This window comes from Physcomitrium patens, chromosome 20 (assembly GCF_059467195.1).
Source record: "Physcomitrium patens ecotype Gransden chromosome 20, ASM5946719v1, whole genome shotgun sequence".
Lineage (NCBI taxonomy): Eukaryota > Viridiplantae > Streptophyta > Bryopsida > Funariales > Funariaceae > Physcomitrium > Physcomitrium patens.
In genome coordinates this window covers 16,462,681-16,481,187 of record NC_143429.1, presented here as the reverse complement: position 1 = coordinate 16,481,187, position 18,507 = coordinate 16,462,681, and the positions used below count along the sequence as shown (strand labels likewise).

General features: G+C 35.8%; 1 protein-coding gene across 2 annotated transcripts; it reads right to left on the bottom strand.

Annotated features, from left to right (window-relative positions):
• Positions 1-1,774: 1,774 nt before the first annotated feature.
• Positions 1,775-9,994, bottom strand: LOC112273034 (uncharacterized). Of its 2 annotated transcripts, XM_024501358.3 has the most exons (16): positions 9,386-9,524; positions 8,053-8,536; positions 7,499-7,812; positions 6,799-7,362; positions 6,482-6,577; positions 6,291-6,362; positions 6,089-6,164; positions 5,551-5,720; positions 4,882-5,271; positions 4,467-4,586; positions 4,262-4,348; positions 3,857-3,976; positions 3,604-3,690; positions 3,233-3,355; positions 2,704-3,082; positions 1,775-2,370 (listed from the first exon to the last, which is right to left on the bottom strand). In XM_024501358.3, exons 2-16 carry the CDS (start codon positions 8,465-8,467, stop codon positions 1,997-1,999), a joined length of 3,387 nt encoding a protein of 1,128 aa, XP_024357126.1. In that variant the 5' UTR covers positions 8,468-8,536; positions 9,386-9,524; the 3' UTR covers positions 1,775-1,996. The 2 variants fall into 2 exon arrangements, with proteins under 2 accessions (XP_024357126.1, XP_024357124.1); XM_024501356.3 differs by having other exon boundaries at positions 2,704-3,355; positions 9,386-9,994.
• Positions 9,995-18,507: the final 8,513 nt, after the last annotated feature.

The following is an 18,507-nucleotide window of genomic DNA, read 5'->3' as shown; positions in this document are numbered from 1 at the left end:
TCTATTTTGGCATTAAGATTTTAACTTTTTGGATATGATGTCTTTTGCATGTTTAGAATAAACCATTATCTTTAAATTAGGATTGCTAAAACCAAACATTTATTTAAAATAATCTAAAAGTATATGGATTTGTAGCTATTGAGGATTTGTCTATTTTAGATTTTGAATTGACTTTGCAACTAGAAAAGTTTTTGTAAATTCTGATTTAGTATTTTTTATATTTTTAGATTCTAAAAATAAAATAATATGTTTAGAATATTCCATAATTTTTAAATTTTTTGGATATTGGAATTTTGACTTGACACTTTTCTTACTAATATTATTTTGAGTTTTTCTTTTTCAAAATTTGAATTGATCTACCTCCCTATTTTTATTGTCTATGATTTTAGTTGTATATTTAAAATCTTTAACAAGTCAATAGTATAGGAAATACAAGGCTTTCTTGATTACAATAAAGGCTAAAGTTTAGAATTTGGATATTACTTTTAGCTTTGAAGATCCACACATTATTTTAAAATCTATTAATTTTTTTATTATCTTAAAGTATATCATAACACACTTGTAGTTTTCTTAATGTAAAAACATTAAACTATCTAATTACAAGTTCTAGTTATTTATTTATTTATTGTTTTTGCAAAAACAAAAATCCTTGATATCATTGACTTTAGAAAAATGATTCTAGATTTTATAGGTTTTTTCTAAATAAAATTGTATATTTTCTAAATAAAATTGAAATAAAAAGATTACTTAATTTTTTTTACTTAATAAGTCTTATAAGGTTATTATTAAAATTTTATTATTTTTCTTCCAAATCATACTTTAATGAATTATAAAACTGAAACAAAATATAGCAAACTCATTGTTGGGACATTTCTGTAGAGGTTTTTTTAACAATGTTACTTAAGGTATTTCAAAGTAGATCAATGGAAGAATGCCAAATATTCACTTTGACTTCTATGATTGGCTCCAGTTGAAGTTCAGGCATGGGCGTTTATTGAAGTTTGTGCACTAACATTGCATTGTCCCACAGTGAGTTTAAGAATTAAAGCAACATTAAGTGTGTTATCACGTTGCTTGCGGCGATAGGTAAATCTAGACCAAAGTAACGAGAATAACAACTAAATATAATCAAATGTGAAGGAGGTGTTATTCAACACCCACTGGTTCGAAGTTGAACTCCAAACAACCACCCGCTTCCCAATTTAATATTCCTTTGACACCAAAGCTCCCAATGCTGTCAAAGTTCCTGACCCCAGTAGGAACGTGCGCAGGGGTTTAAACAAAGTCACACAACTTAGGGATGCATCTAGCTTAAGAGTAATGGATATGCGATGCCTTGGTTAACACAAAAGAATAATTGTAGATCCAAAAGGTAGCTATCTTATCAGTACCAGCATTGAGGAAACTCAACTGAGGAGATGTTGAGGCGATCAACATCAGAGCATCTTGATTGAACATCATCTGTCCATTTGGTTAGGATACTCAATTTCTTCAGCACCAATTGGGTTGTACTGTTAGGGTAGACTTGAATACCGCTTACATCAGCACAACAGTACATTTACAAGACCCACCTCATTCAACCTGCAGTTAGGACATGAATTGTAACAGATAGGAGATTATTCTTTAGGAGTTTATTCGAAGACTGATGACACTGACATTCATGAGAATTAAACCAGATCACATGCAAAAATCTAGCCCAAAGTGGGTGATACATAGTTAACCTTAACGAATAGCTTCAGAGACAAATAGGTCTCACCAAGATGTAGTCTGGATGAAAGTCTCCAAAATCCGGAATGTCTCAACAGGACTCATATTTTGTCTCAAAATTGATATGTACAAGTTGGTTGCAGTCAGTATATTACAGAGGGAGAGCCAGGTGCTCATCCATTTGTTAGATGCCTGCAATGTGCGTTATTCAGAGGTGACGAAGCGCCACAGTAATGTACATAAAACACCAGCGGTGTTACATCGCAAGTCTAGTCGTGGTCAGAGGTCCTCAGAGCCACCTTGTTCTCCTGATTGGTTTGTTTTCCCTCGATCTTGTTTTCCCGATGCTTTCTTTTATTTCGGTAGATGAATTGGATGTCCGACGAGAGGTCACTGACCCGTTCAAAGATCCATTGTATTCCATGGAAGCTAGAACTCCAGCACTTACCCAATTAATCTCTTCCTGCTGAGACTCAGAATAGACTTCCTTCTCCCTCTTGACGACTTTACCTTTACCCTGAGCTTTGAGGAGGCTGGCTTTAGTAGGGCGCAGCAATCCACTGGGTTTCTTGTTCTCATCTGTGGAGGTGAAGAAAGCATTGCCTCGTGCTCGTTGTGATTTGGTAACCTTGGTGTTGCTTCCAGCTGATTCCGGTCTGCTGCCTTTGAAAAGGAAAATGTTGTTGACTTCAGAAGTGATTTTATCAAACAGGAATGCAGTACTGATTGAGGGCATGAGATTTAAGATGAAGGGGGGTGTCAACATGTTGCCAACATAGCTTTTGCACATACGGGTACGCCATATGCATTTTAGAGTTGCAATGCTACAGTTCTCGCCCAGAATTCAGTGACTCTTGCTAACGTAAATCTTATGAAGAATGAGTGAACGTTCTTAACTGAAAGGAGCGTACTTAATTCCTAAAAAAGCAGCTCGTTATTCCCTTATTTATAAATTCTGTGAAAGAACCAAGTGTAGGATGAGATGTTGGCAATTACCTATTGTCATGTTCTTCAGCTGCTTTAGTCCCGAACTTGACCTGCCTTCGACGGAGAAGTATTCTTGTGAGCGACGAAGGCTGTCGCCGTTGCTTGGTGTACAGAATTCATCTCCAAGCTGGAATCCATCATCCGCCTCAAGAGTTTGCAGCGAGCTTTCTACCTCCAAAAAGTCATCGAATAACGTGGCAATAGGAGAGGGGAACATACTTCCATCAACAGAAAGTGCTAGTGGTCTTGCTGAAGACGTACCCTCTTTCTCCCTGTTTGGCAACGAGGTTGTTGATGCTGTCAGCCGAGTAAAATTTTCAGTCCTGGAGCATGGGATGGGAAGCAAGTTCTTCGAAGGATCAACGCGGTGACTCCGTGCTTGCAGATCCTGGCAAACATTGGCTTTGGCATAAAGGTCTATCCGGTCTTGTGTCATACAGGTGCTGAATGACTTCGGCTGCCTAACAGTTGCATTCATATTGGGTTGAAGATCTTCAGGGTCATGAGGAAGTGAAGAAGCATGCGTTTGAGTCCTTACACGACAAATTCCGTTGAACCTATCTTCTAGGGCAAGCGCTTCTTCAGCTGAAGATCGGAGTAAGGAGAAACCACGTCTGGCCTTGTCACGAAGAAGAGGAGATCGGAGCTCGAGTTCGTAAACCTGTCGAAGCAAGAAGAAAACATTTGAGTAAATTATCTTTCATATGGACAAAAGAGAAGGAGGGAACGACGTGTTAAATGTTAAATCCGGAAAAAGATAAGGCAACTCAATAGATTAATTTTATTAATTAGAGACATAACTGAGGTAGGGCAGAGAAAAAGCGTTTTTCTTAAACAAGACGTTTCAAGATGGTTTTATGACACAGCGAAATAGAAGGGGCATTCGTGGGGCAGAAGAGCAGTCAGTACCTTGTCTTCAAGAGCGATTATTTCTTCCTTGAGCTCCTGAATTGCAGAATCCTTACGTTTGCAGATATCCTCCAAGACTGCCAATCTCTGCAGCAATTTTTTCACAACTATCAGAAAGGGAGGAATTGTTTTTTATCTTTCAAGTCAAACTGTGATTGGAAAGAATTCGTGTATATTGTTTTTCTCAGCGTTTTTTGAATTTGTTAAAGTGAAATATACGTGTATCAAATCAGTAAGAGGATTAATACGTCACCTGATCACTTGCTTCTCGCGTTGCCTGGGCAGCAGCAGTGATACCATCGAGGGCCATATCACGCCTCTGACAATCTCTTTTCAGCTCAGCGATCTCCTTCGATTTTGCTAAGAACATTGTCTGTCCATTTAGAGACATTCATACTATCGTAAGAATAAAGATAACCACGGAAATTTCTGTTGTGATGTGTATTTAACATGACTACAATAACAATACCTTAGTTGAATTCACCCTAAGAAATTTGAGCTGCTGTTTAGAACTAGTAAGAGTCTAGAATAATGTATCTTTACATGTAGATGTACATATACATTGGGTATGCAGCATAGGGCTTGTTTTTACACGATGCAGAAGGATTCAGGTCCCAACAATTCAAGACTGTGGACTTCTTCAACCTGAACAATTTACCTTGCGACTACGCATTAATTCGTCATAAGCAGATTCTTTTTCTCGAAGCTTTGTCGTAAGCTCGTTCATTTCCCGTTCGAATTTTTCCTGAAAACAGTAGTAATTTTATCGATCAACAGATCAACAATGAGACAAATAGGAAATTATACGCTCTCCGTCGCATAATCTCACAGCTTATTTTTAAAACCGTTTTCCTTCTGTTTACCTGGTTTTCGTGATCACGAGCTATTGCCTCCGCAAGCTTGACCTCGGCTTTCTCTCGTTGAGTATCACTATCTCGGACACTCTGCTTCAAGGTATCCATTTGGCACTCCATCCCTGCGAGCTGAAGATTGTGGTAACATCTCAAATCAATAAAAGGTGAGACCAACTCCCTTTAAGTAGAGCCAATTGCAACCTTGAAGGCTAAGTAAAATTAGAAATCCGGCAATGCCTCCCTCAACCTCAAATGATATGAAATTGAGATGCACTTGAGTGAGCACAAATGATACCACTAATCGTTCAAACTGACTGAGAGTAAGCTGAAGATGTACGTAGCAGATACACCAAATCGGCACAAAACAGCGGCAATAAAGGCAAAAGATAGCAATAGAAGAAGAAGCATAAGAAATCAAATCTACCTTTGCAGCTGCCTTCTCAAGATCTTCGAGCAGCTGTTGAGCTAGAATTTGTGGTGCATCTTCTGAAAGAGCTGACACTCTTTGTTTAGATAATGGGCTTTCAAAATTCTCAGCAGTTTCCCTTCCATCCAAAGGAGCCATCAATGAATCCACGGTTTTCTGCACTGCTGCTCCTATAGCTGACGCTATTTCGCTCCCTTTATGCTTCCAACTCGGAGAACACGCTGCTTGAATGTCTACTCCGGAGAATGCATTCGCCGCGGCTTCAATTCTGCTTAGTAACGACGGCACAGTTGTTTCACTTCGATGAGCCTGTTGCCACCGCTTCCATTCGTCAATTCCTTCTCCCCTAGTGGAAACTGTATTTTTGTCGTTGTTCAGAGGTGTCTCCTGCCAATAGTACCTCCAGACTTAAAATCAACTTTTCCTACTAAATGAATTGTAAGGAAGACGAACCATGTAGGGTCAGAGGTATATCATAAGAATCTAACTAACCAAGCAGCACCCCACCTAAACCTCCAATAACACTAGCATTGACGCAAATCGGCGATCACACACAAGTCCCCCGTCAGCAACACGCTGGATAAACCCAAGCTGGACAAATTCGAAGACTAATCATTTGTACATTTAAAAGGTAGAAAGTTAAGTGAAGTGCAGTGAAGTGCTTACAGGGACCAGCTTCGCTACACGAAGTAGGAGATTCTCACAGTCTTGGGGCGAGAAGTTGAGGGACACCAATGCATGCGGCCCAATGGTGCGCCAGATGTTCAAAACAGCTGCTTGAAGTGACGCAACCTGTGCACTTGCTTTTTCTACGCTCTGTTTCAATGCTGCAGAAGCTGCCATGCCACAAACAAATTCCAATGCTCTAAAATTGTTTCTGTTCAAAAAGACATCGTTTCTGCTTCTTTGAGCAAAACGGAACAACCGCTTAGCTGAAGTAAAGGAGTGTAGCTTTGGGTGGGCCCCTAGTTGCTGAACAAGTTTACCCTGTGAACCAGCAGGTGACTTGGATCACCGCGGTTTATCCACCGCAGGGTAACCCGGTCCTTCACTAGTTGTGCCTTTAAACTTACACTATTGCACGAAAATGGCCACCATAGACAACTGAAAAGTAATACTCTGCTCTACTTGATCGCTATGAATCAACGGGAGTACAGTGCATAGTCCCAGCATTTACCCCAATAAGAATGAGACTGATAAATACCTTTAGCTTTCTTCTCGGGCGTATTCCCACGTCGTGAGAATGAGCTTGTTCTGTCCATTTTCTCTAACTTCTGGGCCTGCGATTCCACCCCTTTAAACTACGACCTGAAATTGTATGAAGCTGAAGACCTACACTGAATTTAGTATGCTTGAAGTAATTGACAAACTTAACGAGCGGCAATCGAGCGATTTGAACACTTCACCTTTTCAATGACGTGGGAAAGCGCAGCCATCACTTGGGACGCCTCTTTATCTAGTACGGAGAGGACCTGATTCTGCACTCACAAAAACTGTTACAAACTTCACAATCCGGTTTTATACTGCTCGTCTTACTAGACACATGGGTGTTGTGATTTCTGGAATATGAATGCCAGGCAAAAGCAGGACAGGTTACCTTTACTTCAACGAGTAGAGCAGAACAGCAACCCCGCATGGCAGCCATCTCTCCCAGAACTAGAGATTTCTCTTTCGGAAGAGTAGTAAACGAATCCTGTGATGGGAGGCAACCAGAAAAAAACTCACTTCAGTAATTGCGCACAACTTCAATTCTTTCAAATCAGATCAACATGACTACAGTATCAGGCGCATGGTAAAAGTGAAACATATCCATGAAATGAGACGACGTACTAAGAACCCCCTGATTAAACTCACATAGGATTACACCAATACTCAATGAACACAGTATGTAGAACATAAGATTTAATAAAATACCTCGTAAGAAAATCTCTTTCTAATTGTCGTTGGAGTAACAGTATCAGCACTAATAGCCGTAAAGGAGGACTTCACAGACATCCACTCAATAGGCTCGGTCGCATCAGCGGAAAATCTTGAAAATATTCGTCGTCGCTTGTCAGGCGTACAATCTTCAAAGTAGTGCTCACTATGGAGGCTGTCGTCACTCCGTCCACTGTGCTCTATCAGTGGATTGCTGTACCATTTAGCATCTCCTGATTGAACTGTCTGCAACTGATCTTGGGACTTTTCAACAAGTAAAACGCTTTTATTGATGGAATTATCTCTAAATAGGCCGCTTCCGACAGAGCCATCAGGCAAGTCACACTGCCATTGTCTCTTGGAGATTATTGGTGTCTCCATCATTGGAGTGTCGGGATGTAGTCCGTCACTCCCGCACAAAGGGGTCATTGGACTTACACTCCTTGGTCTTTGATCAACACCAACTTGTTTAGGAGTCAAAAAGGAAAGAGGGCTATCCTCAGTGGCAACTTGGCCCCACAGATTGCTGAGCTCTCGTCTCATGAGTGAGAGAGCATCCTCCTGCGCAGAGGAATACTATCAGTTTGAGATGTGAAGCACAAAGCAACAACGATGTGAGAGATATTTTTACGAATGTAGAGCATGACAAGATACACTTATACATGAAATATCAAATCATAATGATGGTCTAGCGCACCTGTGCATTGACAGCTTTTTGCAGACGATCAATTTCCTTGCGGTTTACGTGTTTACTTGATGCTGCTGCTGCAGCAGCTACTGCTACAATCAACACCCTTTGCAATGGAGCAAAACAATCCCACGCTTGAGCCTCTTCTTCACCTAAATCTCCTCCAATCCTTCTCGACGAGGTTGCAGAGACAGCGTTGATAATACGCCCATCGAGAGAAATGTGTGCCATCCCGCTGGTGAGGTGACTTCTCCGAGCTTCCTCATTGCTAGCTAATGCGATTTTCTGAAGGTACATGACTTCTTTCGGATGCAACACTGCATCTGCAACCAAAATTGAAGAGTCAGCTCTCGTGGTTTTAGATAACTTCAAAAGTCTCCACGAACAAGAAGATTATCATCGGGATAGGGGGGGGGGGATTGGGATTTCAATTTAACAGCAGCTACGACTTTCTATACTTAATCGAATAAAAACGCTTCTGAAACACACACATGATGCTACGAAATTCAGAGAAGGTTGTGATCCTCCAGTATAAACTCGACCAGATCGACATAGAACATAACCTGACTCCATGACAGAGATTCCTTGAGTGGTGCGGAAATCGCATCCGTGAAGCGAAGCCCGCCTATTAAGCCTCGCCCTTGGAGCAACAAAATGCTTGCTCAACATTTTATTGCTTCGGTTCGGCCTTGGATTTGGCTGTGTAATTTTTCCTTTGTCATCCCCATCTTCGAGCATGGTAGGCCGTCCATCAACAGTAATTCCTTGTAGGGAAAACATCCCAGGTTGCTGGGAAAACGGGCCTCCTCCGAATCCTTCAGGTGCCACTGAAAACCTCCGATTCGATAGTACATTTTCTTCAGGGTGATATTTCTGAAATTCAGGTACAGTAGAAGCTGGTGTTTCTGGGACGACAAGGCGCGGCCCTTGTGGCTTGCGACTTTGACATAGGCGACGACTAACCATACAGTTAATCATGTTGGAGGCGATGTTAATCAAACCTTAAGGTGTAAGGGAGTTCATCGATGGCATAACCTGGCAGGAGCCCTGTTGCACGCAATTTTTTTCATTAGTGCGGACCTTTGAGTTCACTGGAGACTTTGTGTACCCAAATACCTGCAGTCCCGTCTTCTGTGTAAGGTGGAAGAAATGTGTTTCTTGAAAAACTATCGCTCCACCGAGAACTAGCTCAATCTTCTTCTTCCTCTCCTTCTTCAGTACACAATGTGAGAAAAACAAACTTACAGGACCATCTAAGATTCTTTGATTTTCCAAGCTTAACCGGCATACGAAGGGCAAGAATACTCTGACCTACTCCTTGCCCCACACGTTTGCAGTGATAGAATTCTCAAGCCGTGGTTCGAGGGTAAATCTTCAGATACCAATGAGTAGGACTACTTTAACTAGGTTCAACGTACTTCAGATACATTCTGGGAGGTGTTAGCCCCAGAACCTACTCCATGATTTTCTTGTAGTGAATTCTACCACAATCTAAAGGATATCTAGTTTCTTGGACATTACAGACTGAGCATGAAACAACGAGGATCTCAACCACGCTACGGATGAATGCACTGAAACTTAATACTACAGACAGAAACACTCTAAAAGAGTGAGCAGCTCTGGTAGAAGGAATGAACAATCAGGTCACAAGATGAATACAATTAGGAGAGTTTTTTCAACCACACTCTCACACTGTTTACAGCACTTGATCATCGTAGCATCAGCCAGTTCGGGTAGCGACGAGATAGCCAAGACATGAAAGACCTCGACTGACTACGTAATATCACCACATCAAAATCTACAGTGAACTTCACTCGCTCGGACACGAACAGAAGCCACTACAATATCGTCAAGGAGACAGTCATTGCAGAGTTCCTTCCTCTTAAAGAATATTACCAGTAGCTGTGCAGGCGAATGTCGAGTGGGGAAAAGCGTGCGTACAAAATCTCACTTCAAAATCATTCTGCTACTCCAAACTACTGAGTATCAAGAAAGATTTGCCGCTTCACTTTCTCCCCTCAGCGTTAATTGAAGGGGGAACCAATGGCGGACATAGAAACAAACACGGCAGAAAAAAAAATCCCCGCGCGCAACTGCAAACTATTCTTCTGGCACACCCAAGCACTCCACTTCCAACGACGGCCTCTGCCACCTCTCCTCATCTACTCCCATTCCTAAATTCGCAAGAACTAAACTCGACCACATCATACACCTCGACCGCTCCCAAATCCCACCCCAACCTGAAGAAATCCACAACCAGAAGCCTCTAATTCGGAACAAATTCCCGTCCAAAGAAGATGAAAAATTCTCGTGACACGTCCAGTCCAGCTCCAAGCTCACCACACTAGTGAAGCATCTCTAAACCAAACACGCCGGAAACGAACTTGGAAGAATCCCAGGGCAGAACTGCAGTGGCTCCAGGGCTAAATTTGAGCATCGACGGAACAGATATCAAGAACAAGAACGAGGGCGACGCGGAGGCTATCCGGAGCGGGTTTGTTAGTTAGCCGAAGGTTTCGGAGGGGAAGCAAGGATTGCCACCTCCTATCGCTTTTCTTCCCCATTTTGAATTTTTCAAATAGAGGAATATTCCAACGGCTTCGATCTCACGGATACGATGCGTCGCGCGACACGCGCCGTCGATCGGGGGTCAATGGCCGAGAATGCCGTTGCAATCCTCGGCATGAGGTGCCTGTCGGGATGGATGAAGAACCGTCTTTAAATGCCATTTGCTGTTCTGTGAAGATTCGTATTTAGCTACATTTTGAACGAACGAATATTACTTTGCGTTAAGTTTTCTCATTCATCCGTGCTACGGGGAGCATGAAGGACGAGACTGGACTGTGGTTGAACGTTCGTCGTAATAGCAAACGAATCGTCTGTTGGATCTTCCTCACGTCGAACGAGAAAGTATATAAATCGTCCTATGCAGAATCAAACCTTCAGATGTCTCAAACATAGTTATCTAATCCCGTAGGTCTAAATTCAAGCCACCATGGCAGTTTCATTGGTCATTGCATTCTACATATGCTTGGATCCTTCATTTAGGTTGGTTCCCAACATTCCGTCAATGAAGCTGGTCATGCAATGGATTGTGCTGGGTTGTGAACAAATATAAGAGACGAGATATAGAGTTGGTCTTCCTTTTTTTTTGCCTATTTTTGTAAGCAAGAGCATGTGGTTTTTGAAAAGTAGCAACTTTGGTAATTTTGAATCGTGGATTTTAAAGGTAATTGATGTAAAAGGATCGCACTGCTTAAGCTACAAAACAAGCGGAATAAAGATCACGTCACCCTTTCATCCATAAATAGTTATTACATCAGCATTTGTGATAACTTTTACTTTAAGTATTTTTATAAACTCATGCATGAAATCTGCAATACTGCATCTTCAGTCTCTTTCCTTTTCTCTTTTGTCTTTTATTGACATTACTCCATCTACAAAAATAAAATGAAAACAAATACTCTAATTAATTTTGTATTGGAAATCACAATTTACTTGTGTTTCATCATTCTCAAAGATCTGATCCTATTTATGGATGAAAGCATGAAACGCAATCTTAATCTCACAAGTTTTTTAGCTTAACTATTGCAATCATTGCATAATGATTACCTTTGAAACTCAACATTACAAATTACAAAAGCTGCTCCAAAAGCTGTTCACAAGGAAATAGATTTCTTTGTAATAAATCCTTTGAATCTGAAAAATGTGATTAATGTGTAGGTTTCAAACCATAGATGATATATGTTATCAAAATTAATTCTACATCCACAATTTATTTATTTATGTTTAAGCAATAGGTAATTGCAGTGTTTCTGTTTTGATTCACTTGAAATTGTATATCAAAAAACCAAAAAGATTGACAATTTTTAAAATTATTTTGTAAGGATAGTGAGACTTATTTTTTTTCAATTAATAGTAAGTGTATATATATATATATATATATATATATATGTAATTTCAATAGAGAAAGAAGATAAAACTAAGATTTTTTTTTACTATAAATATAATAATATTTATAATTTTATAGTTGGTTTTAAGAATGTTATCCATTATTAGTCATATGATGTAACTCCTTCTTTTGGCCAAAGTATGATTGCTTAGATAAAGCATTTGCCAACCTTTGTTGTTTTTTGGATCAATATGTAATATTGAAGTCAAAACAAGAGATAAACATATTCCACTAAGTTTAGCAAAATTTTCAAACATGAGCTAATATAAAATACTTAAGATTCTTATGCTTTGTATATATAGTCATTGAATGTAAAGCACCTTCAAGCAAATAGCACCATTCTTTGAAGGAATCTACAATAGCAAAAAATTATTTATTATAAGTTTCATAATTAATCTTGGTAGCTAAAAATCTTTTAAAATAAAAGATAACTAGATAAAATTTCTTGTCTTTATGTTTTTATAATAGTACATCTTATAGTAGAAAATTCAAGGCATCACTTTTCTTATATATATATTTTTAATCTAAATATATTAAGATTGGGATTGTAATAAAAGTTGACTTGATGTAATAGGGTATGGAAAAGATATTTATATTGTTGACATATAGAGATAGGTAGTTGGAGTCGTTTTTGTATAGTTTCTAGAATTGGGGCTAGATTGGTGGTCTATTTGAGACCCACAATAGAACATTCTAGAAAGACTATCTTATTGAAGTCTATTATTATAAACATTTTAGAAAGTTCCAAAATAGTTGGACAAAGTATAAATAGAATTGGCTAAGGCCATTTAGATATTCAATGAAATGTAGCTTTGGTTCCTTTCTCTTAATAAAGTTTGATTTATATTTTTCTATTCTATTTTATTCTATTCTATTTTGTTCTGTTTTATCTTTTATGTATCATTTTATTTATTTTTGTTTAATTTTATTCTAGTATGCTTTGTCCTATATTATGAAAGAATTTATGTTGCTATAGATTAGAAAGGTTTAAGATCTTAGAGAGAGTCTAGTCCCATTTCATTGGTATCAGAGCAATTATTAATTTGTTCTTTGGTAGTATGTTGATAGCCACCATCTACTTGGAGATCAGTTGTTGTAGTCACATCCAATATTGTTTTGAGGCTACCATGAGTTATTTTTAAATAAGTGAGCTAAAATGAGAGAAGGCATTACAATAACAAAATCTAGCAAAGAAATTGTAGTATGGGAGATATATGGGAGCAATTCCAAATGAAGGCTTAGATACAATATTTCTTGAAACTTATAATCCAACAAGAGGTGGAATTAAGAGATCCATAAATATTTGAAGAAGCAATGAAGATTGTAGAGAGGATCGATGCTATAGATTTTAAAAAGTATAGAGCATAATCTATAGTATGGAGTTCTATATTGCTATCTAGTACTATGATATAAGAAGCAATGCCAATGAACATTGATGCCCTGCAAGGACTATTAACACCACAAAGATGACAAATAGTGGTGCAAAAGGGATTGTATTTTTATTTTTAAAAGCTAAGCCATGAAATCGGAGATTATCCAAAATGTCAAAATTTAGGCACCAATAAATCAAGACAAGTTCATAATCTCAAGGCATATTAAATCAATAAAGAAGTAGAGTATGGAAATGAGGCTCTTTAATAAAGATATTAAGGGCCAATAATAGAAATAATTGGTGTTTCTTAAGAATAAATGGCATGACCTTACACAACTATCAAAAAGATCAATTAGTGTATCTAACAGGTCGACTAAAATCACAACTATATTAAGTACTTATGAATTGCGGCTCTAAAATAAATTACATCTTGATTGGGATTGTTGACTGATTTGGGATTAAAACCAAGGTGATCAAAGAAGAGAGTATATACCTAACAGATGACCGAGAGAACGTATTGAGTAAAACACGTGAAAAAGAAATCTTGATATTGAATAACACTATGCCATAAGGAAGAAGTTCAAAACCACAAAGTTTAGATATGATGTTATCTTTGGTATGCCATGGCTAGAGATAAAAATTAAGCAAATTGATTGATTAGCAAAGACAATCTTCTTCAAAGACAATGAATGCAAGGTGACTCTTTGTGCCTCTACATTAAGTGAGGTAGCAAAATGATTTGCCACTAAAGGCTTATTTGTAGGAATAATCTTTATGAAGAAGCAAATATAGTATAAGCAATTAATGAATATAGTAGTTCCAAATCTTCTCTAAATCATGGAAAAGACAACCAAAGGAGCAAAATGAATAGAGCAACTCATATGTAAATATTGGGATGTTTTTTCAACCAACTTATTTAGTAGTGTGTCACTTGATTAAGGTGCCTCATTTCAAATAGAATTATTACTTGGAGCCAAATTGGCAAGTCGGCTAATTTATTACCTAACATCAAATAAACTTAAAGGATTATAAAAGACAAGATATTAGATGAATTTTTTGAGAAGGGCTTCATTTAAAAAAAATACATTGCCATAGAAAGCACCTATATTCTTTGCATTGAAAAATGATGATAGACCTCAACTTTACATCGACTATCAAGGCCTTAATAAATAAACTATCAAGAATGCATATCTACTTCTATGTGTGGATGATCTTTCTGATGAAATTTGAAGTTCAATCATCTTTAGTAAATTAGACCTTTGGAGTGGCTATTAATAGATATCTATTGTAAAAGAAAATATAAAAGATAACATTTTGTATGTGCTATGGACATTTTGAATGGCTTCTTTTGCCTTTTGGCCTCACTAATGCTCCAACCTCCTTCATAGATGACATGAGCAAATTCTTTTGAGACCTTTTAGATAAGTATGTAATTTATTTCTTTGATAATATCCTAATCTATAGTAAAATCTTTAAGGAGCATGAACAATACCTATGGGAAGTGCTGTGCCAATTATATGATAGTCACTTATATTGCAAGTAATGAAAGTATGAACTTTGAAAGTTAGAGGTCACTTTTTTGGAGTATATAGTGTCATTCAAAAGAATGTGTATAGAACATGATAAGATGAAAGCGGTAGAAGATTGGCCAATCTCCAACAATGTTTCTAAAGTTGTTCATTTTTAGGCCATACTAGATATTATCACTATTTTGTTTGATGGTTAATTTACATTGCTGCTTCATTGACAAGCTTATTGGAAAAAGGGTGTCTTATTTGAATAGAAACTAAAACAACAAAGTACCTTTGATAAGTTAAAGGAGGTACTAATTATTATTCCAATATTGCAACCATATGAATCCATCTATCTTTTTACACTTAACATTGATGCTTTTGACTTTGTTGAAAGGGCATATGATAAACCTTGTTGTTTTCCAGATCTTTAAGTAATCTTCAAAATAAATCTTGATAAAGACATATTCTAATAGGCTTGGTGATGATTCAAAACATATATTAATATGAAGTACTTGAGGTTATTATATATTATATATATAATAATTGGATTAGAAATACCTTTTAAATAATGACACCATTCTTGAAATGAATCTACAATTGTAAAAAGCTCTTTGTTGTGGATTATATAGTTGATCTTAATTACGTAAAATTTCTTGAAATAAAAGTTATCAAATGGAGCTTATTATTTTCTCCCATTTATAATAAGATACCACCTATAACAAAGTTTGATGCATCTATTTTCATAAAAAATACCTTAGAAAAATCAAAGCAATATAAAATTGGTGCTAAAATAAATAATATCTTCAAGGCTTTAAAACATCTTTTAGCTTCTTTGCTTTATTCAAGTTTGTCTTTATATATCAAGCATGTAAAAGAAACTACAACTTGAAAATTTTTTTTAATGAAAATTCAATAATAATTGATAAATCTCAAAAAAATTGTATATCTTTGACTATTTTTGAGACCTTCTAATTCATGATATTCTAAACCTTCTTATAATCTATCATCAATCCTTCATTGAAAATAATGTATCCTAAAACATCAACTTTAGTACTATGGAATACATTCTTTTCTAGCTTTGTATATGATCATGCATCTCTAAGTTTTTGTAATATACAACAAACATGAAGTATATGTTTTTTATATTTTTAGAATAGATTAGAATGTCATCTAAATAATACACAATAAAATCATCAAAAAACTCACAAAAGACATCATTCATTAGATATTAAAAATTATCTTATATATTTGTGAGTCTAAAAGGCATGACATTATATTCAAAATTTTAAAACCTAATTAAAAAAATAGTCTTCTATTCATCTCTTTCTTTGATATGGATGAGACTATATGCTCTTTATAGATCTATTTTTATATAGATCTTTGTTCAATTGAGTTGGTCAAGAAGTTCTAAAACCAAAAGTAAGAAATACTTATTCTTGATGGTGATCTTGTTAAGTCCTTAATAGTCTATGCATATCTACACAGAGTCATCTTTTTCCTTTACAAATAAGATAAGAGCTCATGTTAGAGATTTTGAATAGTATATGAAATTCTTAGCCAAATTCTTGTCAATGTATTCATTTAATGTAGCCAATTCATTTTGTGATAAGTTGTAGATTGACCTCAATGGTAGTTGAGCTCTTTCTTACAGATTAATTCAACAATCATAGGATCAATGTTTTGAAAGAATATCTGTATTTTTTTTTCAAAAACAACTCAAAAATCTTAATATTAGCTAAAAATATTAATTGATATCTTTTCACCATAAAAAACAAGTAAGGCATATAGAACAAAAGATGATCCTTCTTTTGCCACATAAATGAAAGCTTTTGTACTTATTAGTAAGGATTTGGATGTATTAGGCTTATCTATTTTTAGTCCATAATTAAAATTTTAGATTAAATTAGAAGAAAATTTAAAATTACAAGAAATTTAAGCTATCCAAGAATTATATTTGTGTAATCACAATAATCCTAAAGTAATTGGATTAGAGAGAGATCTTATTTTATTAAATATTACTATACTATTATAATCTTTAATTTTATATCTAAAAAATAGTCTCATGAATAACATCTCTAGAAGACAATAAACGACCATCTATGACTTCTACACATACAAATTAAGGTTTCTTGATTAAAGATATTTCTTGTTTTTTGACAAAGTCTTTGTCTATGAACAGGGTGAGGCTCTTTAAATTAATAATGTAAAGAATTTGTAATTTTTAGGTCCTAAATACACATCTATTATAAAACAAGATGAAAAATCTGAGGAGAGAATAGAACCTTTATTCGGTATTGCATATAATTCTAGCTGCAGGGTCCCTATTGTAGCTAAAAAAACTTATTTTTGAAATATTGCCTTCTTTGGCAATTGTACTCCTTATTGTATAATTGCATTGCTTCTTTGGACAATGTTGAATAATGTGCTTAGCTTTTCCACAATATAAGCACAAATCCTCTTAATAACATTGAGTCTTTTCTTATTTAATGATGGATTTAAAATATATCATATCAATTTACATTAGTTCTAGTCTTGATATATAATTTTTTAAAAAACTTGAAAGGTGCCGTCATTACTTGGCTTGTTCTTCTCTAGCCAAATATTTGTTTTTAATATCTTTCAAATAATCAATCATTGCATGTAATAACTTGAATAATAAATTGTTTCAAAGATTCTGCTTTTGGCATTGTCAATAATAACTCTTTGATATTATCCTTCAACACATATCAAAATTTATTGATGAAAACTTTGTCATTCTAATCCACATTGCAAGTAAGATTTTGGAATTTAACAACATATATAATAGTTGATTGTTAGCCTTGTCATAAAAATAAGAGTTTGATCTTTGCTACTCTTTTTTAATCACTAGCTTTGAATGTAGCCATAAAAAATTCTAGGAATGAATTCAAATCATACAAGATTTGTGAATCTCTTTTCATTAATGATGCAAACCAACAAAGAGCACTTTTGAAAATAAAAGTACGCATATGAATCCAACTTGAGTAAATCTATCAAGATATTAGAAGGGATGCAACTTTAGTTAAAGCTTTATTTGTTGTAGAAATCCTTGAAATTTTGATTTTATTCCATCAAACTTATCAAGCATATTAATCCATATCCCTGTCATACTTGTAGAAGCAATACTTCCTGAATTTGTTATTAGAATTAATCTACTTGCTTCTTTGAACTGCACAACTTCTTGACATAGATTTTGAACTTCTTCTATGAGTGTAGGATTAATATTTCTATGGTTGGCACTAGTGATGCATGAAATTTTTACTCTAAGAGTATTGATATGAGCCTAAATTTCACCACTCAATGAAACAAATGTCACACAAGAAGTTCAAAAGGTGGAATATAAGAGCTTCTAATTGTGTAATTCTTAAATTGGTTTAAATCTTTATAATTAAAAATTTAATTAATTTTAAGCCTTCCAAGTAGTGGTTACCAAAATAAAACAAAAAGATTTAATGAAAATACTATGATCTTCAAGGCTATTTATATGATCTCTACTTAAATCTCAATAGACTCTTCAATTTTATTTATATAATCCATAATTACTAATTTTTTATATAATTATAAAAATATAATTAATTAAGATAGATAGATATATAAATTAAAATTTAGTGAAATCTATGCCATTAGAATCTCAACTTGAAGGTGCTTTTAATTCCAAAATTTCACAATAATTTAATTAGAAGCCACTAAGAAATTATTTTTCAAAGGTGGTTGATCTAAACTGCCAAGGTAGCTGACCCCTGCAAATCCTAAATTCTACCAAAATTCCGCCCTTACTCCAAATTAAGCGATCCTTATCTTGTTAAAAAGCTAACAACAAAAGATACAACCACAAAAAGAATTCACATCAAAATAAAAAAAATGAATGATTGATTGAGGGAAATCTAAGGCTCTTGAATCCTTAGGATATTTGGAAGGCCAAAGAAACTATCTACGACAATGATCTATGACTTAAAACTCCAATGACTATTATTTACTACTCCAAATCCATGCATACACAACCACAAGTTTATAATAAAATCAAAAATAAAATTTAAGGTAAGGATTTAAGGCCAAACTTCAGCATGGCTTTGCCCTCTCTTATACAATTGAGTGGAGGCTCATAGAAGGGTGGCTGCATCTCCACCCTTGATTTCTAAGATCCCTAATCTAGATCTACAAT

What these genes read in the sequence shown, in the direction of transcription:
- LOC112273034 (XM_024501356.3), bottom strand. Translation starts at nt 8,467, where the DNA reads ATGATTAACTGTATGGTTAGTCGTCGCCTATGTCAAAGTCGCAAGCCA. An exon ending in TTTCCCACGTCATTGAAAAG is followed by an intron (nt 6,165 to 6,290) that starts GTGAAGTGTTCA and finishes GTGGAATCGCAG; the next exon opens with GCCCAGAAGTTAGAGAAAAT. An exon ending in TAATCGCTCTTGAAGACAAG is followed by an intron (nt 3,356 to 3,603) that starts GTACTGACTGCT and finishes TTGCTTCGACAG; the next exon opens with GTTTACGAACTCGAGCTCCG.